The sequence below is a fragment of the Rhyacophila brunnea genome, unplaced genomic scaffold (genome assembly GCF_057557595.1).
Source record: "Rhyacophila brunnea isolate RB1 unplaced genomic scaffold, BYU_Rbru_1.0 scaffold_11, whole genome shotgun sequence".
In the NCBI taxonomy this organism is placed as follows: Eukaryota; Metazoa; Arthropoda; class Insecta; order Trichoptera; family Rhyacophilidae; genus Rhyacophila; species Rhyacophila brunnea.
This window is the reverse complement of record NW_028232763.1, coordinates 31,724,645-31,751,571: the sequence shown is the minus strand read 5'-3', so window position 1 is coordinate 31,751,571 and position 26,927 is coordinate 31,724,645. Positions and strand designations below refer to the sequence as shown.

The 26,927-nt window shown below is 33.3% G+C and overlaps 1 protein-coding gene across 1 annotated transcript; it reads right to left on the bottom strand.

Annotated features, from left to right (window-relative positions):
* Window positions 1–432: 432 nt before the first annotated feature.
* Window positions 433–26,725, bottom strand: Swt1 (Swt1 RNA endoribonuclease). The gene is made up of 16 exons (XM_085960273.1): window positions 26,533–26,725; window positions 22,098–22,329; window positions 19,954–20,043; window positions 18,140–18,301; window positions 17,297–17,446; window positions 10,976–11,107; window positions 10,238–10,596; window positions 9,660–9,846; window positions 8,801–8,965; window positions 5,913–6,016; window positions 4,791–5,048; window positions 3,696–3,879; window positions 2,920–3,172; window positions 2,580–2,717; window positions 1,935–2,093; window positions 433–1,649 (listed from the first exon to the last, which is right to left on the bottom strand). Exons 1-16 carry the CDS (start codon window positions 26,674–26,676, stop codon window positions 1,550–1,552), a joined length of 2,817 nt encoding a protein of 938 aa, XP_085816399.1. The 5' UTR covers window positions 26,677–26,725; the 3' UTR covers window positions 433–1,549.
* Window positions 26,726–26,927: the final 202 nt, after the last annotated feature.

Sequence of the window (26,927 nt, the reverse complement as noted above, 5' to 3'; positions counted from 1 at the left end):
CAACTAGAGAAGACTCAAAAGAAAAAGACAAAGATGAACAACTGCTACTAACACTGAAAAATAAAGATATAGTATACAAAACTCAAGAAAAGGACCCTCAAGAAGAAGAAGGAAAATTACAAATTGAATGATTCAGTGCTTGTCAGATATTCAATCAGAATAAAATGGAGGTACTATATTGGGTTCATAATAATAAAACATGAGGAAACATACTTCTATCAACTTCTTAAAAACTATGAGACCACAGCAGCAGCTAACCTTTATTACGACCAAAAGAAAAGATAGTGACAACGTTCCAGAGTCAATAATAGTCTGTTATATTTTTTTAACAGTGTGGCCCGTATTTTAGTTTTAGGTTTGCTAGCAGAAATAAATTATAAGTTTATGCCATAAAAGTAGATGAAAGTGATTAAAAAGACAAGTTCCGACTTTGATGGGTATGAATAAAGTTTATTTTGCTATGCAAAAAGCAGTAAGTAAACAAAAGATAATATCTTTATAAAAAAAATTGTTCTATCAAGGTAAGCAAATAAGAATGTAGACTCGAATAAAAATTGATTTTTAAAATTATCACTTTCTTTGATTTTCCTCGTCTTTATTTTGTTGATTTAAGGTGGTAGGTACTTGTGTCATATTGAGATATTTTTTCTCATTATTTGTCACCGGTGGGAACAAAACTGGTAGTGACAACCGTAAATAAACCTGCTCTGCTCCATCCCATTCCACAATCCCTATAATCCTAAGTACTAAACTGAAATGTTGAGAACCACTATCTTTTTTTGGGGTAATTCCGAACTAATAGTATCAAAAGTTAGGGATTATGAAAACTATTAACAAAATTGATGATATTTTGTGTTAGGAGTAATTACGGTCGAAAAAGAAAGGTAAACCTTCGGTCAAAGTGCAATAAAATCAACTTTTGAATAATTTCGGAATTACCCCAAGATAGTTCGTAATTTCCCCAATGCCAAAAAAAAATGACTCAATATTTCAAATTCTCAATTTAAAGAACCCAACTATATATTCAAGAATCTAATATATATTTATCATACATCTTTTCTTTAAGTACACAGAGGTAAAACAATAATGGCAGTAAATATATAACACTTTGAATAATTAACCGAAATATATAACCTCTAGTCATCTCATAGAAATTTCTGTCGGAATTACCCCAATGCACCTTAATTGTTTTAGTTAAGTAGTAAATAGTTGTAATTTATAAACAATTATTGTAGAGTCTGTATTCTATAAGCTGGTGTACACGTTACACGGATGCTGAAGCGAGGCGGAAAACGCGCGCCAGTTTATAGAAGACAGACTCTATATATATTATTACACCACTCAATCTCTAAATACATAATGCAGTACATTTAATATATATCATCGTCAGCACAATCCCCTGGGAGAGAGCATAGAAAACAACACACGAGATTTTTAGTTTTCCATATGGCTGCTGCACTGAAATGTAACGCCGACAGTAGAAATTGCATTGCAACCATTGCTTCTCCAAGCAAATCCGATGGTATTTCATTATTTCCATATGCCCCATTTAGGGCGCAAACATGTGAGAACATTTATATTTGACACTACAGTCTTTGAGTAATGTTTTCAGCATCATGAAATCATTGCTACCATTCTCAATGACTTCCCTGAAAGGAAATAATAAAATAGTGTGATATATAAGTATGTATATACAAATAAGTAGTGTCGCAAGGATGTACTGTAATAGTGGAGTTGCAATTATGTAAACTATAATAAAATTAGTGCTGATATTGAATAGTGCCAGTGATAACCAACCTTTTGAATGTAAGGGCTACGTTGCCGATATAATAAAATATTTACAGTAAAGATGAAATGACAGACGGAAAATAAAAGTTCCGAGCATGAAAAAGAGTTATGTACATGATTGCTATTGATTATATACTTATATTTACCTATTTTTCAAACAGAACTGTAATATTTGTTTTTCATTAAAGGTAAATTCATTATGACCCATTCCGCGGACCGTGTCCACGAGGATGTTGTAGAGAGACCGCGATGCCTCTTCTTTCATCTCTGTCGATGGGTTATGCTCGTCGAGACTTTTTAGAATACTGGGAATTGTAAAACAAAAATAATATATTTATAATAGCAATGTATAATTCAAAATTTGCTGTAATTCGATTTTGACCACTCTTCCACAAAATGCTTTTCATACAGAATCATATCTATAATATTATATTCAAAATTGTTTTTGACTCAGTGAATATTAATAATTTCAATAAAAAAACCCATAAGATCAGCCATTATTGTTTGAGCTGGAACAAGTCAGTGGGTATAATTTTATTTAAAATTTCAATCTTTTTTTTAAATTCTTTAATTCATAGTATTAGTGATTAACATGGTTTTATGTATTTGCTTCATCACTATAGCAATCAATCAATTGTAGATATTTATTTATTTACCAGTTCATCTCATAGATAATAAGAGGAAAAAACTCATAGTTAATATAGTACAATTTCAAGAACTTGTCAGTATGAATTAGCTCTGCTGTTATATACCACAAAAGATAACAATCAAGGTATTCTATGAGTTTTTACCTTTTCATAGCATCTGTAAGCAATGTTAGTTGATTATTCACGGCATCCGCTTCGGAAATAATTATGTCTAAGTGTATCGGTGTGTCTATATTAATTTGTAGTATGTGCGGGACACCCAACGCACTCGCTAATTTTCCACTGAAAATTTCAAAACATCAACAATCAGACGGATATGTATAACGGTGAGACAATCAAATTTAGCGGAACTATATGGCAATACTAGACTATAAGGACAGTAAAACAGAGACAGCAAGGAGAGGCCTATATTTAGTACCTAATAATGTATCAAACAATCACTAGTCTAGTCAAAATATCTGAAACTAATTATTAAATTTTTTACCAAAATATGCTTAAACCATTCCAGATGTTTTTGAAAACTTCTAAAATAATATTTTCAGAGGCATTTATTTCGCTGGGTTCTGTGTTACATTTCTCATGTAATCGGTTATTCATATTGCGCAAAGCTTCTGAAATCTTTTGAGCGCATTCTTTTCCGGCCGCTGCATATTTGGTATTGCGTTGGCAACTGCTACTCAGTGTCGTTCCTAAATCAGCTACCCGTTGTACATTAATCACTCTATAAATGCGTTTTCCTATAACAAATTCACATCATTTTATTACTGCATTGATAGTAGAAGTAGATTTCCATAACCAATAATGAATGTACATAATTTCATTTCAGCCTACCTATGGGGAAGGGTTTGAATTCGTAGCCAAGTTTTTTTTTAGTAATAACCAAGCGTAGAACATCACCCACAAAAAATTCTTAGAAGATAAAATAAGTGTGCATAAGTAAAATGGCACCCTCTTGCGCAAAGATTACAAATCCTTTAAGATCTCCCAAGAACATCAGCAACTAAGCCTTCAACGTGAGAAAGTACTGTCAAATTTTAACAGGTAGAGTGTCCGATCCCCACCCCAAGTCCTACAAGATATAAATTCAATCATACTCTCTCTATGTGTAGGACACACCTGAATTGCATAACACAATAATAAAAACTGTAATTTTTTTCCCACAGTCAATGTCCTAAACTAAAGAATGGTTTCTTGTAAATAATAAAATATTTTAAGGAAAGTTCTACAAATGTAGTATAGTGATGTTAAATATGGCATTACCCTTCTTTGGTGGATATAAATTTTGCAACTCTTTCAATGTTGTCTTGTCATCGTCTGATAGGACACTGTTAAAAACAGGTATCCAGTGTTTCAAAATACACTCCAGTACATCGGGCAGACACCACGGAGGTTCAATCAGGACAACTTTTCGCCACAGATGGTCATAATGGATTATCATTTCATTCTAAAATAAATAATAATATCCAACAACAAATTAAGAATTAGACCAGAATTGTAAATTATGTATATAATGTTATTCTGATTTTGATTGGCCTATCCGTTGGCTCTATACACCTGTTAGTGACTTTGTGACCATATAGTGACTTTGAAATTTGACTAAGGTTACATACAACAGACAATAGTTAAGCGGCGGAAGAATGAGATTTTCAAGCAAGCAAATACAGTTTCTGAATTGCTGAGTCATGAGGCAAGCGTGTAAATCTCTTCACTCATCAATCAGCTCTACCGCTTTATTCCTACTATTTATTCTTTCTTTACTCTTCCCCCATTAACTAAAAATAAATACAGTAAAACCACACTTGAGTGTGTGATAATCTAAGCTTTGGGTAAATTCACCATACACATTCCTATGCCTACAAAACAGCAGACACGTCTTGTCACCTTATGACACCTTGCGATACGTCTGATTCAGACTAGGCGTGGTACAAGGTGGGTAACGAGTGAATAAATAAATAATCACAATTTTCACATAATCTATTAATGAAATAGTGAACAAATTTGTATGTTAGGTTAGTTAGATATTCACGTGTCGATTATTATTGAACAATTTTATAAAAAAAATAATCATGTAACCAGTAAGCTAGTACCTAGATGTAAAGTGAAAATGTAATTTTTTATCTGATAATAATGGGTCACAGTCAGGTGATGGTTCCTCGATATTTTACTAAACATTTCAAAGGTTTCTTCAACCAAAGCAGCTTGTGAATTACTCATGTATGGCAAAATATAACATTCACATTTGCGAGTTCACTTTATTTGCAAGTTTAGATACTCTGAAAAATAAATCATTGGTTACATTAACTTAATATTGCCCTTTAGCAACATATCATAAATAATAATGTATTGCCAAATTACCTCTAATACTTTAGATAAGAGATTGGTAAGCAGCTGCTCTATTGCTCCAACAGCAATTTTATTAAAATCTTCTTTGATAACCAGTGGATTGAATGTTTTTTCAATTCCTGGTTTAATATTACTATCCTTTGTCCTGTTCGTCTCCATGCAGCTGGCATCGTTGTTACCAATTAGCTCTTTAAATGCTACATGGGTGAATGTTTTTAAATTATTTACGATGGCTTTATTGCATAGGTTAATGTCGTTGGACAGCAATATCTGAAATGGAAGAAAACGTACAGAAAATTAAAAATTGAATTACGAAATACAAAATATATATGACAAAAACCAATAAAACTTAAAAAAAGCTTTTGTTCTAATTTTTTAGTTTAAAATCATTTTACGCAATTTACTAACCACTGAATAATCACAAAAAAACACAAATAAAAGTATGTCATATGTACAAACAAAAAGTCAAGACTGACTGTCACCTAGTGCAGTGCTTCTCAAACTTTTTTATACCACGGCCCCCTAAATCAGAAAAAAATTACAAGGCTTCCCCTCCCCAAAAATATTAGTCATTAGTGTCCAACAGTAGGTACCTACTTTATGTACTATTCAATATTATTATAGGTAGGTACATTTTATTAAAAATAATAGATTTCATTTACTTGCTTGTCAAGTAAAAATTAAAAAAAAAACTAAATATACAAATAACTTCAAATTATTACAGCTACAGCCTTCAAAAACAATTTATTGAAAGCGGTTTGATTGCATATTTTTACATAATAAATCAAAATCCGGTACAATGTTTTAAATGCTAAATGTGTGAATATTCGATCTCGAGATTTTGATTGATTTGCATCAGGTATCGTCCAGTGATTGCGTTTTTATGTTTTTTTTTTCAAATACTGATATATTTCGCGGCTCCTAGTAGGAGCTCTAGGGAGGCTGTGCCTCCTAGTTTGAGAAATACTGATCTAGTGTGTATGCCGCTATATATGATTTTTAAAACTACCAAGCAATTCAACCACACTAAATATTTAATGGAATTGCAAAGAATTGTTGTATGTAATACAAATGAATTCTGTTAGGTAATACAAGGGTATTATTATTTTTGTAATGAAAATGTAGTGATCTTACCACATTTTCACCTCTGTCGGCAAGCTGTAAGCAACAGTTCAGTATCTCATCATCGGGTAGAATGCAGGGAAATTTATGACTGCTGGCATCTTTTACGCTTTGACCTAAATAATGAGAAAAAAACATTCATATAATAGTGATCAATCAATCAACCATGGTTTGGCCATGGTGTAGATTGCGCAGACAGTGAGATATATCTCTGAGGGTTTACTAAAAAGCAGTGGCGAAGAGCGCCTCTTGAAGATCGTCAGTATTTTACTGAAATTAAAATATATTTTATAATAAATATTTTACTAAATGATGTACGGAACATGTGCAAAACAACATTTTAAAACAAACTACATACAAAATCACATTGAAGTAGAAAGATCAAACTTTCTAAAGCTAAAACCATCTCTCTAGATTGTGATTATTATTTCATACATTTCTTTTCACATACATTGTTTGATATTTCCGATAAGCCCATAGGTTTAATAACAAACAGCATATCTTCACTCATGGCAATAATTCTGACATCATTGTCGTATTTGTTTACAAAATGTATGTATATAATGTTCTGTATGAGTGAAAAAAACTCAAAGTTACAGCAGCCTGTCTCGTTCAAGCTATTGGTCAATACAGTAAAACCTCGTTAATACGAATTCCATGGGACCGAAAATCAAAACAAAATGCGAATTACGAAATGAATAGGGGGGGGGGGAAATATAAAAATTTTGTTTAATTAATTTCGTTTCCGATCATAGATGTGCCTACCAAATTTCCGATATAATTCTTTCAAATTAAAATCTGTGCAAATACCATGTGTCATTAATCCATAAATTGAAGTTACCAACTAGCTAGAATTATAGGAAAATATAAAATATTTTTTATTTTTCCAATTTGTCAACACGATTGTTTGGCATTGGTTTTCTAGTAAAACTATGTGAAAATCCAATAAACAATCAACAATTAAATACTTACCCTGAAACATGTGAGTTATTATTTTTCCTTTGAGTGGAGTGCAGTTGTGCCTCTGACGACATACAGCTGTGTGTGTCAATGGGTCAAAAATGACAGGATTATTTTTATTACCTTCATAAAATAAGTAATTTTTGTTATTTTAAAAAAATTTCCAATGACTGGCTCATGAAATAGTGTACTTTATTACGATTTATTGAATATTTTTATATGCCAGGACTCTGAAATCATTTCGAATTACGAAATTCGAATTAAAGGTATGGTTTTATATGAAAATAATGTTCAAATGACTTGTTTTTCGTGAAAATTTCGAATTACGGCGAATTTCGAATTATCAGTGTTCTTACTAACGAGGTTTTACTATATATACAGCAGGACATTGTCTCTATGCGTATGACTGCAATCAAATTATAATACGTACATGCAAATAAATGACTCTATGGTCTGGTGGAACATGGAATGTATAAGATTATAATTTATTTTTCTTATGATAGTACCCCTTTGAATGCTAACAACAATATATTATCGTTATACAATATATAACAATATATATCGTTGACATAACAATGCTTGAAATAGTAAATTACATCAGGAACTTTCTGTTACATTATCGAACTGGTATTATTTTGTTTGTTTTGCACATTTGATTAATTTTTTTAACACTTCCTTTGGAGATTCTGTTCGGTTTCTATATATTGACATCTACGTCATAGCGCTGTGTGCGATTTAAGTATTACACCACGCGCTTTTCGCATGCTGGCGGTATTGCAATGGTTTTAGTCCAAGAAACGGCCGCAGTGACATGTACGTCGTGATATAGAATTCGATGTCTATACGAAATATTAATTGGAAAGTTATTTATAAATGGGTAAATCCAAACAACAAAACACGTACCTTACCTCGTTACAAAATTTCTAATTGTCAAAACGAAAACATCAATTACATGCAACAGATCGGGGCCATAGATGTTATCAAACATTGGGCAGAAATACTGTAAAGTACATTGTACTTTCTACTACTAGTGTGTCCACCTAGTATGGAGTTTTTGCCACTGCTAAAAAGTATGATCTATGACAGGGGTAGAGAACCTATGGCACACGTGCCACTGGTTGGATTTTTCATGGCACGCTTTGAAGAGAGAAAAAATTACTATACTTAATAATAAATGACAGATCGCATTGTATATAAAATAGCAGGAAAATACTCTTCAAAAATGAGCATTACGTTTAATGTAAATATATAATTGCATAGGTCGGTCCTTAGACTTTATGCGTCACATATAATATTATCGCACTAACCTCATCAGGCGGCGGGAATTGCCGCGCCGCGAACCTCTAAATTTGATCGATTTACAATGCTTGATACCAACGTAGCAGGAGAATGCCTCATCTGATCGGAGCGATTCTGGTGTCAATTTGTGCGTAAAGAACCAAACTAGTAAATACACTAACAAATAATTTCATTTCTACCCAAAAAAATTAATGACTGCACCAAATAAGAAACAAAAACTTGGCGAAGCTAGAATCTACCTAGTCATAATTCTGGCAGACAGTTTAAAAATTGGTGGACCAAAATGTATGGCATAATTGGAGAAAGTGATAAAGTTATATGTGTGCTATGTTCTGTAAGTGGGATCTAGAACATCATTTTTTTAATAGGATTTTTAAAAAAATATTTTTTCGTTATAACTGCTTGGCACATCAGGCAGTTGAAAAATAATATTTGGGAATTTTTGGCACGCGTACGTAAAAAGGTTCACCAACCCTGATCTATGAAATGTTTTGACCGAGAGATGAGTTATATTTAATATGATGGGCGAGTGGATGACGCCAGCTCTACCACCGGTCGGACATGAACTTAGTAGATTCGGTGTCACAGAGACACAAGTTATGAAACTGAAAGTCGAGGAATGAAATCATTACAATGATTACCTTGAACTCTCCGATTGCTGGATAGGTTATCGTGTAGATATCTCAGTGCCATCCGTGCCTTGTGTCCTACTGCAGGAGATTTTGCGGATGAATGAGACTTGAGGTTGTCCAATTCGGACAGAACCCTCCACGGAACCATGATGACTACATGTTGATGATTGATCACTAAAATACAATCAGACAGTTCACAATAAATACTCATAGAAAATATATAAAGTTGGACTGAGTCATTACAGCGAAAAAACCAATAGCAAGCGGACAAAATATAATATAGCAAGGTATAAGTTAATTATGACTCTTATTGGATATCAAATACAGTGAAACCCCGATTCTACGGTTTTCAATGGACCCTAAAAAAATGATAAATGCAGATATGATTTTTTTTAAAAACTCGTTTTTCTCCTGGATTTTTTTTCGATGTCTTGAATTATTTTCAGTTTCTCAGCTAGAGTTCTAGTTTTCTTTATGGGGGGCATTTTAGTTGCGTCTTATAAAACTTCGTGATACGAGATGCGAGGCAAGCCTGAGCGCCGACCGACCTGTGCAAACAAAGCGACACGACTGAAAGGTCTGTATGTGTCATAAACAATTCTACGAAAACGAAATGAAAAATATTCAACAAAAACGGTCAATCAGGATAATATTTGTGATGGGACCATAATATTTAGACGATAGATTGAGGAAAACGATAAATCGGGGAACGGTTAATGCGGGATTATTTAACATTGTTCTTATGGGTGTTTGGCGGGGCTTTCAAAAATGAACGATCCGTGCGGGAAAACGATTTATGCGAGAACGGTAGATCGGGGTTCCACTGTACACAAATTTAAACCCTATCCTACCATGGAATAATACAAACCTTTCACGGATGAACTACTTAACATTTGAAGTGTGCTTAAATGTGAAATAAAAACATTTGTATCCACAACCACGTAAATGGTTTTATCTCTTTCTTGTGGCACCTGCAATTTACTTTCATTGTTATTGTCTTTTGATAAATTTGAACATCTGTTGACAGTGACAATGGGTTGTGAATCAGTCCTAGCCTGGAATGTGAAACACAAGAGATATTTACATTGATAACATAAAAAACAATATGCAATTAAAAAGGAATGTATAATATGAAGTTGTATGTTCTTTAATAATATAAAAAAATTCTCTAAAATTGCAGATTGTAATATTTTTTTAGTATTTTTTAAGGCATTTTGTTTTATGCGTGATTCCGCAGTACATAACTCTTGCGTAATAGAATTGCCGTAGTTAAACCTTTAGTAGAATTTTTTAAATATGGGTACCTACAACTTTTCTTTATCAAACATTTATTAGAGTTTCGGAATAAACTTGAAACATAATAGTAACAGTTTTTGATTCATGTCAACTTTTACAGAGAGTAGTTGTTAGGTATTTGCTAAACACACAGTGGATTAATTTTATTACCTGAATTTCCGCAACAACTGTCTCCCAGTCCATATCTTCTTCCAGGGAAATATTACTTTCGTTATGTTTAAGTGAGTCATTTTTATTTTCTGTTGAGTCCACATCGAATCGACCTGTAATTTTTTTTATCGTATCTTTAAATGACTCCATCATTTTCGATAACGACTCCACCTCCTTTCTCAACGACATCTCCACACCTAGTGGTTGAGCATTCTCTTCCACCTTTGCTGTTTTTACCGTTGAGACAATATTATCGTCTCCAGACAATGGAATATCTTGTTTCGAAGTGTCTGATTCTGCATCTTCGGTATTGGTCAATGACAATCTGTTCCTGAGTTGTTTAAGTCTTTTTTCTGCCGCTGAAGTATTATACAAATGAAACATATAAAAGTACAGAATTTAAATAATAAATTAATTAAAAATTAACAGTGATTAGAATATATAAAGATTATTCTGCATTAAACTTAAAATTATTTTAAGCAATATATTTGCAAGAATGACAAGGTAAAGGATAAAAGAGCATTCATCCATTGTTTCTGTGATTTACCTCTTAAACAGATTTGTAGATAGAGCATCATAATATTATGTATATAAATGCTGGGTGTGTCAATATATCAGATGGTAAAACGAATCTATAGTGCTATAGCTCTTATAACAGCAATTTCCAGATACGGGTTAGAAGGACAATGGCGACACTATTTTTAAATATATATATATTAGAAGCATATGAATACTTGCCATTTCTTTGACAGCTCCTCGAGTTTGAGTTTAGTCTTTTGAGAGGTTTGTTTTTTCCACAAACAGGAGTTCGATCAATATTTTTATGTCTCCACACTTTTGCTATAACAGGTACACTCCATCTGGGGGTCACTGTAATATATTACATCAACAGTGTAGTTATTAATTATAACCAAAACCAGCTTAACATATTGTCACCTTAATACTACAACTAAATAACTTGATTTTCTTTTTGAGATAGCTATTGAATATGATTCTACATTTCCTTCTCTACAAAATGATAAAACTAGGTAAATCGGAAGATAATGGGAACTGTATTAATTTTGTGTTTGAAAATATTAGATAACCTTAAAACCATAAATGCATTAAATAAATAAAATAATATAATCTACAATATTTTTTCATACAATTGAACTTTATTTAATTGTTCCAAATTAGACAAGCACAATTTTCCATTTATATTTAATAAAAATAATAATTATAGCCTAGATTTATGTTAATCAAGTAAAGTTTAAATTTCATTTTCCCAACAATGACCAAATCAGAGTTATCTAGTTGTAGTATTGAGGTGACGATATAATAAGACAATTATAATTATTTTACTTTATCCACATTTTATTTTTAAGAATTAATCAATTTTCAACTGGCAACAAAATAGTACAGTACTCTCTCAGTAATCCGCCACCCCATACAAGTGTCCAATTAGTGAAAGCGGCGGATTATAGTGCATACATACAAAATATCGTAAAAATAAAAACAGGTATTTCGTAAAAATGGTTAATTTTTTGAGAAATTTGTGCTGGCAAATTACGGTTTTATTTATAATCGAAATCAAGTATTGACTAAATTATACATATTTATAAACTAAGTTTATTAACTGAATATTAAACAGTAAGAGCGGAATGCAGAAACATTTGTCATAACTAAAATTTCCTTAGCAGAAAACACTATGCAGAAACACTGTCCTTAGTTAAGATCATTTTTATTGAAAACTAGCTGAAGTACCCGGCTTCGCACAGGGTCGCTTCGTGGTTATATTTATCTTAGATATTTGAAAAATAATAAGAGGTTATTATTTTTTTAATATTAAAATATCTGTGTAATACAATATGGCAATATGAAAATAATTATAATAGGAGTAAAGGTCAAACATAAGAACACTAAATTAATATCGAATCCAAAATATGAAAACGTTATTAATGTTATAAATATGTAGTAAAAAAAAAATCAAAATTGGATGGAACAAACAAACAACAAACTTTGTATGTTATATAATAATAATTTAGAAACCGCACACAACTGACAAAAGTTTCATCGCAATCGGATGAATGGTATAGGAACGCATACGAATAGTATAAGAAGATGATTTTATAATTCAGAAATCTTCGTGGGCATCCGCATGACAACTCACCAAAGTTTCATTGCAATCGGATTAATGGTATAGGAACGCATACGAATGGAAGAAGAAGAAGATGGTTGTACTAATTCAAAAACCTTCGCGGGCTTGCGCACAACAACTGGTCAAAATTTCATCACAATCGGATGAATGGCATAAGAACGCATACAAATAGAAGAAGAAAAAGATGATTGTAGTAATTCAGAAACCTTTGCGGGCAAGGGCACAACAACTCACCAAAGTTTCATTGCAATCGGATGAATGGTATAGGAACGCATACGAATAGAAGAAGAAGAAGATGGTTGTACTAATTCAGAACTCTTCGCGGGCGTGCTCACAACAACTGGTCAAAATTTCATCGCAATCGGATGAATGGTATAAGAACGCATACAAATAGAAGAAGAAAAAGATGATTGTAGTAATTCAGAAACCTTTGCGGGCAAGGGCACAACAACTCACCAAAGTTTCATTGCAATCGGATAAATGGTATAGGAACGCATACGAATAGAAGAAGAAGAAGATGGTTGTACTAATTCAGAACTCTTCGCGGGCGTGCTCACAACAACTGGTCAAAATTTCATCGCAATCGGATGAATGGTATAAGAACGCATACAAATAGAAGAAGATAGAATAGAAGAAAAAGAAAATAGTTGTAACAATTCAGAGACCTTTGCGGCGTGAGCACAACAGTTGATCAAAATTTCATTGCAATCGGATGAATGGTATAGGAACGCATACGAATAGAAGATAGAATAGAAGAAGAAGATGGTTGTACTAATTCAGAAACCTTCGCGGGTGTTGGCACAATTACTGACGAAAAATTTGTTGCAATCGGATGAATGGAATAGAAACGCATACGAATAGAAGAATATAGAATAGAAGAAGAAGAAGAAGAAGATAGTTGTACTAATTCAAAAACCATTGCGGGTGTTACCACAACAACTGACGAAGGTTTCATCGCAATCGGATAAATGGTATAGGGACCATACGAATAAAAGAAGATAGAATGAAGAAGAAGAAGAAGAAGATGGTTGTACTAATTCAGAAACCTTCGCGGGTGTAGGCACAATTACTAACGAAAATTTTATTGCAATCGGATGAATAGAATAGGAACGCATACGAATAGAAGAATATAGAATAGAAGAAGAAGAAGAAGAAGATGGTTGTACTAATTAAAAAACCATTGCGGGTGTTACCACAATAACTGATGAAGGTTTCATTGCAATCGGATGAATGGTATAGGGACCATACGAATAAAAGAAGATAGAATGAAGAAGAAGAAGAAGAAGAAGATAGTTGTACTAATTCAGAAACCTTTACGGGTGTTGGCACAATTACTGACGAAAATTTTATTGCAATCGGATGAATGGAATAGGAACGCATACGAATAGAAGAATATAGAATAGAAGAAGAAGAAGAAGAAGAAGAAGAAGAAGATGGTTGTACTAATTCAAAAACCATTGCGGGTGTTACCACAACAACTGATGAAGGTTTCATCGCAATCGGATAAATGGTATAGGGACCATACGAATAAAAGAAGATAGAATGAAGAAGAAGAAGATGATGATTTTTCTAATTTAGAAATCTTCATGGGTGTGCATACAACCACTTGCCAAAATTTCATTGCAATCGGATGAATGGTATAGGAACCATACGAATAAAAGAAGATAGAATGAAGAAGAAGAAGAAAATGATGATTTTTCTAATTCAGAAACCTTTATGGGTGTGCATACAACCACTTACCAAAATTTCATTGCAATCGGATGAATGGTATAGGAACCATACGAATAAAAGAAAATATAATAAAGAAGAAGAAGAAGATGATGATTTTTCTAATTCAGAAACCTTTATGGGTATGCATACAACCACTTACCAAAATTTCATTGCAATCGGATGAATGGTATAGGAACGCATACGGGACAGACACACAGACACACAGACAGACAGACATACAGACAGACAGACATTCATTTTTATATATTAGTATAGCCTATACTCTTCCCGCAAGTGCAAGCAATAAGTTTACAAAGTTTTATCGCAATCGGATGAACGGTATGGCTGCGCATTAAATACGAACAAACAAACACACAAATATTAATTTTTATATATTAGATAATACCATATTTAAAAATTCTCGTTAGGTAAATTAGGTAAATTATTTTATAATTGTTAAACGATGACAAAAATATGACAACTGCATTTTATAAATGCAATAACTATAAATACATATTAATATTTAATTACAATATTCTTATGTTTCCGTTATAAGTCATTATACGTGATTCCACAGGCACCACAAGATTTTTTTTTAACATGGTAACACTAGCATCAATTGTCATTCTTCATCTGGTATTTTGTATTTCTGCGGGCTGGCGTATAAAAATAAAATAATATTCTGCAAGTACATGCCAAACGAATTAACACTATCAATATCCATATTGAGATACATTGTTAAATGAATTTGAGTGTATGGACTGTGTTAGATACATGCGAATTTATTTTGACAGCAGCTGTCAGTGGTAAATGGTAATACAGAAGGGAGCGTGTTCATAACAAAAGTAGTCTATGGTGAAGGATTCCTTAACTCTATACTCAGGATTGTCTATAGTTAAGTCATGCTTTTCGGCAACTTATCCTTAGGAACGAAATCTTAGATTGTGCATTCCGCTCTAAATCATTTGACACAACCAGTTGTTCAGTGAGGCAGATATTCTTGAATGGCTTAGGATTCCTGGCTTTCCCTATGACCAAAAGCTTCAGTTTGTGTGTCCCGATTGTATTGGAGCACGGCATAAGTTAAGAATTATAGAGCTTGATTTTGTGCTTTCAACTAGTAAAAAATAACGGCGGATTATAGTAGTTGTCAGACAATCGAGCGGCGGATTACTGAGGGTGTACTGTAATAGCCCGTTTTACATGTGGCAGTACGTATTGTCACGACCATAACAAATTAAAATGCAAATGTAAACACGTATTATCGTGCAAGTTGCGAGACTGCATGCGTGGATCAAAAAATGGTTAGCGGTCTCTGAATTTTCATGCGATAGCTGAAGCGCGCAGAGCATTTTGATACTTACCAATTTTCACAACTTGTCCCAACCTGTAAAATAGCACTGCACAACAACAATTGTGTTTGCATATTATACCGCCTGTATACGTGCATGGATTTACTGGCAATAATAGCACGTAATTTAAAGTATCGCGACAATAACTGTACACTGTGATTTGTTACTGTTGTGCAACTATCGTGTGAAATTTAAGAAGCCGCTAAACTTATTTTATTCATGCATGCAGTCTTGCAACTTGCATCTTAAAATGTGTTAACACTTGCATTTTCTTGTTATGGCCGCGATTATATGTACCGCCAGCAGTAAATTCATGCACTACACGTGCATGGGGTATTACAGTGAAACAACTTAACCTTGAAATTGTGCATATTGATTGTTACTGTTATTATTTCCGGGTGCTCTTATATGAAGCCTATTGCATCATTTTCTCTCACTCGGTGTCGCTTTAACTATATCATACTTTTTATCAAAACTATAGAACTTCACGTTTATGTGGTATGTTTATAGTTTTGAAGTGACATTATATTCTGTTCTAGTTCATTTGATAGCAAAACATTTATATTAATTAGTTATATAAAAAATTATTTTCAAATTAATATGAGAACCAATGTTATATTTTATCAATTCATTTGATATTGACGAAGTATAATATCGATCTTTTCGCAAAAATCACTAATCGAGAATTATTATTATTTTATGAACACCTGCGAGATGAAGCCGATCAGAAAACAGGGCTGTCAAAATAATATTAAGCATTCATATTTTTTAAATGTTAATTTCATCATGGTTTTTAATCAAACCTGTGCAAGTACGTACTGATAACTTGGGTGGATTTTGTAGCAAACATACTATTGATATATATACGGGTATATTATTATTATAACCCAATTCAAATTGAACATAGGTTGATACTCAAATACTATTATAGTATGTTTATGATTTCGAGAAAATAATACGATGGTATAATTAATCCATATCAATTATTTGAAAACATTACATTCGCACTTTGCACAAAATTACAAACACATTCGAAGTTTGCCGCACACGTACAGACCACGTGATATTTGTTTACGCAAAATCGTCGCTTTTCAAAATGGCGAATTTGATTACCAGATTTTACTGCGATGAATCAGTATGTTTCTTTTTGTCTTTTTTTATTCGTAGGTTTGTTTACTATGTACACCGAGAAATTTCCATTTATAAACTCGGAAACGATTTTTACAGAAGAGTTTTGGAATATAATGCAACCAAAACTCGAAAAAAATTCTATCATGGGTGTTGACTTCCTGAATTAGCTAACCCCAGGTCCATGCCACTACGTGAACCACAGTGGATATTAAGCCATTTCCACACTGGCAACAAGTTGCTGGCAACCTCATTAAATTTTACGATACTTACCATAATTGCTTAAGAAATTTTACAATAATTATCGTAAAATCTAACGAGGTTGCCAGCAAATTAACTTGTTGCCAGTGTGGACCCGGCATTAGATGCACAAAACTTAAATAATATATATTATAAATAAAAATTTAAAATTATAAATATATATCATGATTTATGTCTTCGACAGCCCTGATGAAATAAATGTGAAATATGAGTCGGATCAGTCAGAGAGCAAATTTATTAACACAAACAACTTTGACACGACCTTTTTATATTAACTAGTAGACCAGATATTATGGACCACATGTTAAAAAATCATATTTTCAATTCTCAAGGCCAATTCTGTAGAACGTCCTCTTAATAGTGGTGCATTAACTACTGGTCATTACCTAAATTACATTGTGACAATAATTAGTTGGTTGTCTTTATTGATGAATAGATGACACTATAGAATATAACACTTTGGATACTTACCATTATTCACAGTTGGATTTGAGATTCTTTTTGCTGAACGTTTATTACGACTGGGTGAAGCTATGAAATTTTCAGGATTTTCACTTTGAATTCCGACCGGTAAAACGATACTTGCGCTATTTTTACATTTTTGTTGAATTTTTTGTAAAACTGAAACGACAATAAATACATATTAGTAGGCAGTCATAAAACTATTAAGGCTTATCCGTGCGGGACATGGGTACAGAAGTCTTTAAGGGAGACCAACGGGGAATGATGCAACATCAAGGAGTAGCCAGCTGCATTTACCATGACATCATTGCAAGACGAAAGCTTGATCCTTGAGTTATGATTAATTAAATGCTACATAATATAATCATTATTATGCCATACGTCATCACTGAGAAAATAGCGAATCGTAATAACTAAACCTACATCAAGGTAAATCTTGGGCACCCATTATGATTAGACGGCCAGCCAGTATAACTCAACGCAATGGCCAGTTGGTGGGCTAACTACCAAACGATCTTAATACACAGTGATTCCGCCTCCGTGTGGCCCTTACCCTGCTTTATCTCTCTCCATACTGAGACAGTACACAATCTACACAAATTGCGTATGGTTATCCTAAGCCACTGGCCGTCGAGTCAAGTTGCACTGACCAGCTGCCTAATGGCGCTCATGGTACTCTACCAATGGTACTCAACCTATTGGGACAGGTTGAAAAACAACATATTATGATACATATGTAATAGAATTCATTAATTAATGTGTAGGTACATTGAAAGTTCTATTGAGAAAAATTCTATTATAATATTCTTATAGAGGAGATATTTTTAAAACAACACAATTATGTATTTTTACCATTTTTCTGGTGAATGTTTAGAACCTTGCTAGTAGAAGCTTGATTAACATCAACATTGTCGGAGGAAGGCAAGGGTGTTTTTAATTTTTCATTGTTATTTTGATGGCGTCCACGTTTGTTGGAATTTTTCTTGTTCTTATTGGCTTTGAGCATCTCCATAACTAGAAATGAAATTGGTAAAAAATATATATATATCGTCGCTATAGATTGGTTTGTCGAACATCCGTTTTTGTCGAAATCAACCTTTTAATGCAGAATGATTTTTTGTATCTAAATGGAGCAGAACCACCCTTTTCTTTGAATTGCTTTGTAATGAATACAGCATTCATATGCTGTAAAAACAACAATTTAAATCCCTCGATGTATTTTAATATAGGATAATGAAATTTGTTTTTCGTCTCCTAAACATTTGACATTTGGTCTATTCGACAAACCAATCTTACAGCGACGATATGTTGACCGTGACAGAATCTTTGGATAACGTGGCAGGAGTGAATATCAAAAGAATATACAAGTTCATAATAATATCATTATAATAAAAGTTGAACTTATATAATATAAGAATTAATATCATTTTTGTGTATTGATACATGTAATGATAACGATTCTGCAGCTTTTCGATTATGGGTGAATTGTTAATATTGAAAAAATAACACTCATTAGATTGGCAGCATTGAATGTGTTGCTTATAAATAATAAAAAAAATGGCAGCCTACTTGAACCATTAATGGTTGGAAAGCCTCTTTTATCTCACTGGTAAATAAGTCTAAGGTAGAGTTGGGTTTCGGGAATTTCCCGACGTGAATTCTCGAGAAATTTTTGAGATTTTCCATCCCGAATCTCGAGAATTGAAATTTTTAACAATTCGGGAAATCCCGGATCTCGAGACTCTTTTCTTGGGATTCGGGATTACTATATTATCAAATATTAATTGAAAAAAAACGATTTTCTATATGAAAAAAGTGCACAGAAAACACAAAACGTTCAGACTGATCGGGGAATTTAACACAATTAAGCCAACGTCGGCTAAAAATAAGCGCAATTTTTGCACATCAGGGAATTTTGTGTCTCAAAAGCGTACGCGATTGTCAGACGCAGAGATAGGCAGTCTGTGTTTTTTGAAATTCCATTTTATTAAGTAATGTTTTGAATTATTTTTGTTTTCCTACTTCTATTTTGTCTCTCTTCTTACATCAATTAAAAAAAAATCATATTTTTTAAAATTTGTCTGTTTTTACACTGATTTTAGGATGTTTACAGGTTTTTTTTTAAATTTCCCGATATCTCGAGAATTCTTTTCTGGAAATCCCGAATCTCGAGAATTCAAAATGTCATCATTTCGGGAAATCCCGAATCTCGAGATTGAGATTTTCTCGGGAAATACCCAACTCGAGTCCAAGCACAAGCGTGAAAGTTGTTACAAACGAATATTATGCTACATGTCAGCCGTGACAGATATTTAGCAGTTCCGTGTTATTAGATTGCATTACGTATAATATGTGCATAGTAATTAGAGTGAAAATATGCAGTTTTTTTAAAGTACAAAAATATTGTACGCTCAGGGGCAGTTGATAGATTGAAATATTTCAACTGAATGGTTTAAAAATGTAACACATTGAAAAGTCTTAACCGCTGGATATATAAACTTTTGACAAGGCCAGGAATGAAAATTTAATGAGTAGTGTAGATAAAGTCGATTTTGAAACTTTATAACGAGTGGGCATGAAAAACAATTATTACAACAGTGTTGATGTTCACACATGATATTCATACACACATTAAGCGCGATGATATGAATGATTAAATAATTTACCTTTCAACTGATGAGCGTTGAGGACACCAGTAGTTGATCCTACAACAGCATTACCTTTCCCTTTTGACATTATTTGGTTCTTAGCATTACCTTCAAAAAAATAATATCAATAAGTAACGTCAGAACATTAACATATACCAGGATGCACTATCCCATACAAAATCTTAATATTATCCAGACTATTGTCATCCCCAATTAGTGGAAATAATCGAGGTTCTATTGTATTATTGAAAATCTACTGTCAGATTCTTGCACGCACACACCATCTAATCATTTCAGAGTTTAGTCCACAAAAACCTCCTAAATCGTAATCACACAACTGAAAATTTTGTTAATCTCATAAATACCAGTGCCATTATCGGATTATCGAATTCTTATTTCCTTGGTTTCACAATAATTTAATACACAATTTATCGGCGCGAAAAGATCACGAAGCATATGAAAATGCAGACTGTGCTGGATCGGCCACATATATAGAATGTGAAATGAGATACCAGCGAGGCGGGCACACTACCTCCGAGGGCAAGAGAAGATCTGGACAGCCAAATTGAGGTGGCTTTTAGGTGAGATTTAGGAATTCTCAGTCAAAGCAACTAGAGGGTGTCTCTGGATGGAGGAATTTTTGAAAACCCGCCAAGGGTTGTAGTGCCATAAATGATGAACCAAGATAATAACAATTCAATAATCTCGGTGCAATACATTCTACTTGCGTTGGGTACATCGGAATAAAGGTGCAGTAATCCTTAATCGTCATTTAATATAAAGAGTTTGTTCATTGTTTTAATTTTTTGATTTATCAAAATTAGCTTGTTTTTACTGTCTCCTTACCTTTTGGATATACAGTACACTCTCAGTAATCTTCCGCTCGATTATCCGACAACTACTATAATCCGCCGTTATTTTTACTAGTTGAAAGCACAAAATCAAGCTCTATAATTCGCCGGTATTCGATTGTGAAATTCAGTAGTCCGTCGCGTACAAGTATACAACGCAGATGGGTTTGTTTTGGAAACTTCTTCGTAAAACGTACGTTAATCGCGAAGAAAGCAATGTACCAGGGAGGAAAGTGCCCAAGGACCGCATAACAATTATGCCGTAGGTACTCCAATGCAACCGGGACACACAAAATGAAGCTTTTGGTCATAGGGAAAGCCAGGAATCCTAAGCCATTCAAAAATATCTGCCTCACTGATCAACTGGTTGTGTCAAGTGATTTACTGTTTAATATTTAGTTAATAAATGTATAATTTAGTAAATACTTGATTTTGATTGTAAATAAAACTGTAATTTGCTAATACAAATTTCTCAAAAAAACTATTTTCTTATGAAATACCCATAGACTATAGATACATCTAGACGCCACCCGTTGCATTGCTAAATGAAGCTACGTGCCGTGCGTTTGGTTTGTGGGCGAGCGAACGCATTCGCCTACAAATGTTCGAGACCATAGACCATTTCGCTAGTGCTCGCCTAAAGTGCTCGCACTAGACGCTCAGAATTAAAATATAATTTTCTATTTTTTTACGTTATATAGTATTTTTAAGCGGTCAAAATGCAACCATTAGGTAAAGATATCCATAATTTAAGTTATTTTAAAGAAACACTAGGTCACTGATATTAAAATGAATAATAATATACAAATAAATTGTCACGAACATGTATCAACTTACCTATGAAACGTAATACCATCTTCTTGCTTATCAGTACGGCTACCATATTTTAATACAACACGCAGAACCACGTTTCCTACTTAATTAACTAAAAATATATACCACTGACTTTATGTTTAACACAAAAAATAGCAAATTTAGCAACACGAACTCGCAGAATATCGATGCTACGTGAAGCGATTCACCACGATTTGCCAGCGATACTTTTGGAAACTGACTCAAAAATATGTAGACCTTTTATCTTACTCTAGCGCGTGTCGCAGAGATTATAAGGGTGCCGAATACTTTCTCACTCGCACTCATGCATCGTTTTTGTTCAGGCCTTGGAAATACCTGTTTTAATTTTTACCACATTTTGTATGTATGCACTATAATCCGCCGCTTTCACTAATAGGACACTTGTCTGGTTTTTGGGGTGGCGGATTACTGTGAGAGTACTGTATGAGAATTACAAGATACATAATTCAATCTTACCCGTCAAAATTGGTGTATTCATTGATGTATTTGGGTTGACTTGAGGTGGTTGATGTATTTTCTCTTTTTGCGTGACATTTTCTATTGGTGATGTCGCCTTTATGAATTTTGTTTTTTTAGCTTCATGTGTTGATTGGCAGTCTTTGTCATTGCTTGCGGGAACACCTCTTCTTTTTCGAGCTCGCCGATTAGTGGATGTGGCTGGCCCCGAATTCATTACTTGCTGCTTATCCTAAAGAAACAAACAGTACACTGGTAAAGTAATCCTGATAACTACAGGCTATTCCTACGCTATAGTCTATTTTAGTTTATGGTCATCCCGACCAAATCAGTTGTTTCCTCTAGACGTTTCGATTATGTCAGTTGATTCTTCATTAATTTCTGGATAGAACGCTCGGAACAAACCGGCGGCGTTAGCTAGAAATGTCAAGAATGAAATATGTGGGCAACTGAGATACCCGGGGTTCCAGCGGCTAGCTCAGGTGTCCATCGAACCCCGGATTCACAAAAAAAAAGAGTTAAACGATTGGAGTGTAAATAAAACACGGCCTTTCGTGCTCGTAACGTGGTCTTCTTATATTTTCTTAATTTTTAGTTTTACAAATTATATTTGGGATTTTTACAGTTGTAGTCGTCAGGTCCGTACGATTTGAAAACCAGACGCTCACTAACTTTCTTTTTCTTTTTCAAATTTCGCGTACCCATGCCGTCCAGCAAAAAGGACTCTCGTGATTGGCCAAATTTTATCGCGTGATGCTATTGATTTGACGAATCACGAGGACCACCCCGGCGCAGGCGCGTGGAAATTTGAACGTTGCCGGCAAGCGCGGAAAAATTTATTATATATGAATACTTATATTTAGTGTTAAAATTATCTCTTTCATCCATCATCATTTACACTTTTTAAATTAAATTAAATTTATCTTAATAAACACCTCCGCCCAATATGTGATTTTCACACACCGGACGAAGGCCTTTACTTATGAATAAAAAAAATTACGTAGTTGAGCAAGGAATCAGATTAGATGTTTTATGAAGCTGTTTCTAGAGGTCAGGGTTACGTTTCGACTTATGACTACTAAATGATTATTTTACACCGGGAGAAGCCCGCCTGTAACAGGGGTGTATCACAACGATGGCTAATAGAACGAAAAAAGATTTCTATAATGATGAATCTTCAGAATAACCAGCGCCATCTTTAGATTAATAAAGCCTGAGCGTATCTTTTTGCACAAGCAACGAGTGGTCCACTGTTCAGCTGTCAAAATCAGATCCCAGATTGCTTGACATTTATTGATTTGCCCTTTCTCATTTCAAATTGAATTATAAAAAATTCTCAAATCAAATATGTTAACCATCAGTGTTATTTATAAATACCTAATATACATTCCTGTTATTCATCAGCTGTCAAAGTCAGACTAGTCCTTCACAGAAAAACCGGTGGTAATATCGATTTCCAAAAAATATGTAGCTATGCATGACATTAAATGTAATTTATTATATAATATGTATTTATAACACACCTTGTACAAATTTTGTAGAAGGTGTGTTAATGCTAGTGTATTATTTATCATGTAACTCACCTATCCAAATCAAATCATTCCCTGCGTGAACTCGACAGATGCGTCAGTATGAGAACTTTATAGAACAATGACAGGCAATGACAGGTCATCCATAGACAACAACGGGAGGGCCGGAAAAAGTACTAGTCGTTGTGAATGTAACGGCTTTCTACTTGAGTCGGCAATGGAATAACTCAATATAGGGAAATGTTGGCACCCTTTTACAAGTTTACCGGCTTTAACAAGAAATAAATGCATTTTTGCTCACTAATTACTACGAAAATATGATCTAAAAACACTTGCCTACTGTCAAACCAAAACAGGATTGTCAGTTGTTTTGTTTTTTTGACGTGTCAGAATGTTTTCAAATTTAGAACTTGCGGAAATTTGAGAAAATCTAACAATGATGTGACATTTCTATTAGCACACAATATTTATTGCAATATATGTAGGTATCAGTGGCGAAGGGTGGAGGTAGGCTGTTAAGATCCGTCATAAACAGTGCACATTAAACTTTTTCAGACATACATATTTGTTTTCATTGAAATAAGACTACATTTTACAGATAGTGTTGGTTTGTTTTTAAAATTTAATTAAACCCTGAGAAACCAAGCCATAATAGATAATAGTCAAAAAATACATGTCTATCTATAAAATATCTAACATTATACAATTAAATCATACATAACTTTGAATATTTTATATATATAATAATATTTTTTATTTATTATACTTTGGTTTAGGCAGGGCTTAATGAATTTAAAAAAATAACCAAAAATATGTGTAATATGTATTTTTAATCCAACGAAAACAAATAACTATGAAAGAAAAAGTGTGCAAAATTTTGTCGTATTGCCCAAATTAGACCAAAACTATTATGGTTTCGTTTAGGCATGGTTTAATTGATTTTTAAAAACTAACTAACACCGTCTGTAAATTGTAGTCTTAGTTCAATAAAAACAAATACATATGACTAAAAAAGTTTAGTGTGAACTATTTATAGCGAATATTAACAGCCTACCTCCACCCTTCGCCACTGGTAGGTATATTATTATAATAGAGATTGCTAATAATAATAATAGGGAACTTTAATACTACTATCAATGAATAATTTCAGACTTAATATAGGATATAAGTAATATTATGTATTACATATTACCATATAAAATATATTAAGGTTATCCTGATACAGTAATTATTTTTACATTTAGGTAGACGGTAAATAAAATTCATGTGATGTTTAATACGAATAATTATTAATTCATGATGTTATTAATAACAATTAAATTGCAATAATTAATGTTTCTCCTTATTAATATCGTAAATAATGACATAATCATCATTTATTTTTTATCATCTCTTAGTAAAACAGATGCTTATAGGAAAATATAATAGTCAATTATTACCATTTTACGTCATAATTAGGTAAATACTATAAGTAAGTACCTACTACTTTCACACTTTTGTATGTGATATTTTTATTTCCTCCCCCAGATGTTGTTAAATAATAAATTAAGCATGTTTGAATTTATTTTGTAGTAGGTATATTAAGTACTTAATAATTTAAAAATAAAATACCATATTTTCTCCTATATGGACCCCATCTCTTCATAATGGTAATTATCTTACAAGATCTTTTACAAGTAATAGTTTTTAGACATTTTTTCAAAATGATGGGATCTTCCTACATTGAATAAACAATACCTACCTATTATTTGTCCTACAATAATCTAAACGTACCAATAATAAAACTATCCTGTCAATTGATTTGCATCAAATTGAGCAAAAATCCATTCTAATGAAAAACTATGACGCTATCCAAACTATCTACTACATAAAGTAATTAGCGTACCAAATCAATGGGTTTCATGGAGATTAGGACACCAAGCAACCTGCAGGGTCTAGAGGCAGCTGGCTCTGCTAGTATGTAATAATTTATGATTTGATTATGCATTTAATTACTATTTAATTACCGCATTTAAATAACATGCTAATTATATCGAATGGCCAATTAATTAGTGTGCCGTCCGCGTGGAAAGGATTTTAAATTTTAAAAATTAACCAGAGCCATCTGCAAATTGTACTCTTGGTTCAATGAAAATAAATAAATATGACTGACAAAGTTTAGTGTACTCTTATGTCGAATTTTAAGGTGACGCATCAGTGAAACGCCAAATAATTTTCAACTGTACGCGCGACGAAATTTTGTACTCGCTTCGCATTCATTGAGAGAACGGCGAGTCAGACATACGTCACTTTGCTGCGTGATGGCGACGGGCCAATTAATTCTAAAATCGTGTAAAGATGACTAAAAACGTTACCCATTTACTTTAAAAAGAAAACATGTCAATGAATATATTATTATTGTTACTAATAGAATAATAAACAGAACATAAAATGGATGTATGTTGGATTTATATGAGAAATAATATTTCGTTTGACAGGCATCTTTTGCACCCGCGACCCGCAATCCGCACATCGCCTAGCAACGATCTTTTTAGACCGTGCCTCAACTAATGCATGGCCTTAACAGCCTACCTCCACCGCTCGTCACTGGTATTCACACATACTGTCATTCAAGTCTAACTGATGAAAAACCACCCAACAACGCAACAGATTACAAAATTTGGTTGGAACATCACCCTAGATCAGCCAACACACCTAAAATCGTCCCGATACCAATCAAATAGGCGTCGACGGCGATCGAAGTCGACTGGAGGACTTTGTAAACTTGTGCGCATCATAAGAAACTAAATAAACATATAACCACGTTGTTATAGTTTCTATAACTACTTTCCGTATTAAATGCGTGCATGAAATTTAGCAATAAAAGATAAATTTCAATGTTATAATACAAATATATAAAACCTAACCTTGAATGTTTGATCATTGGGATTTGTCCATGAGGAGACGCCCGTCTTTGTGTTATAATAATATAATTTATTACCGTGTGTTTTTGATTCTCTACAAACCCAGTCTTTTGGTGGCTTGCTTGAAATAGTATTTTGTTTTGACATTTCTATTTTCGAAAGATTAGCCCATGAGTAAAAATGTAAACACTATGGCGCCGCGGAACAGTGTTGCCATATTTTGAAAGTGGAATTATAGTACAGAGCCTCCAAAATTATAGTATTTGGGGATAAAATATAGTACGCGTTGTCATCTGTTGAAAATTAAAATTTTCCCAATTTTTCATAGTCGGCTTGTTTTTTTTTAGGAGATATATTTCGCCGCGGGCCGCAGGTTCCCTATCTTTCATAGTCGGCTC

Coding starts and splice junctions, on each gene's coding strand:
- Swt1 (XM_085960273.1), bottom strand. CDS start 26,676: ATGTCAAAACAAAATACTATTTCAAGCAAGCCACCAAAAGACTGGGTT. Junction 18,302..19,953: donor CAACGCTCATCAGTTGAAAG/GTAAATTATTTA, acceptor TTTCATTTCTAG/TTATGGAGATGCTCAAAGCC. Junction 3,173..3,695: donor TTTATATCCACCAAAGAAGG/GTAATGCCATAT, acceptor AATTTGTTATAG/GAAAACGCATTTATAGAGTG.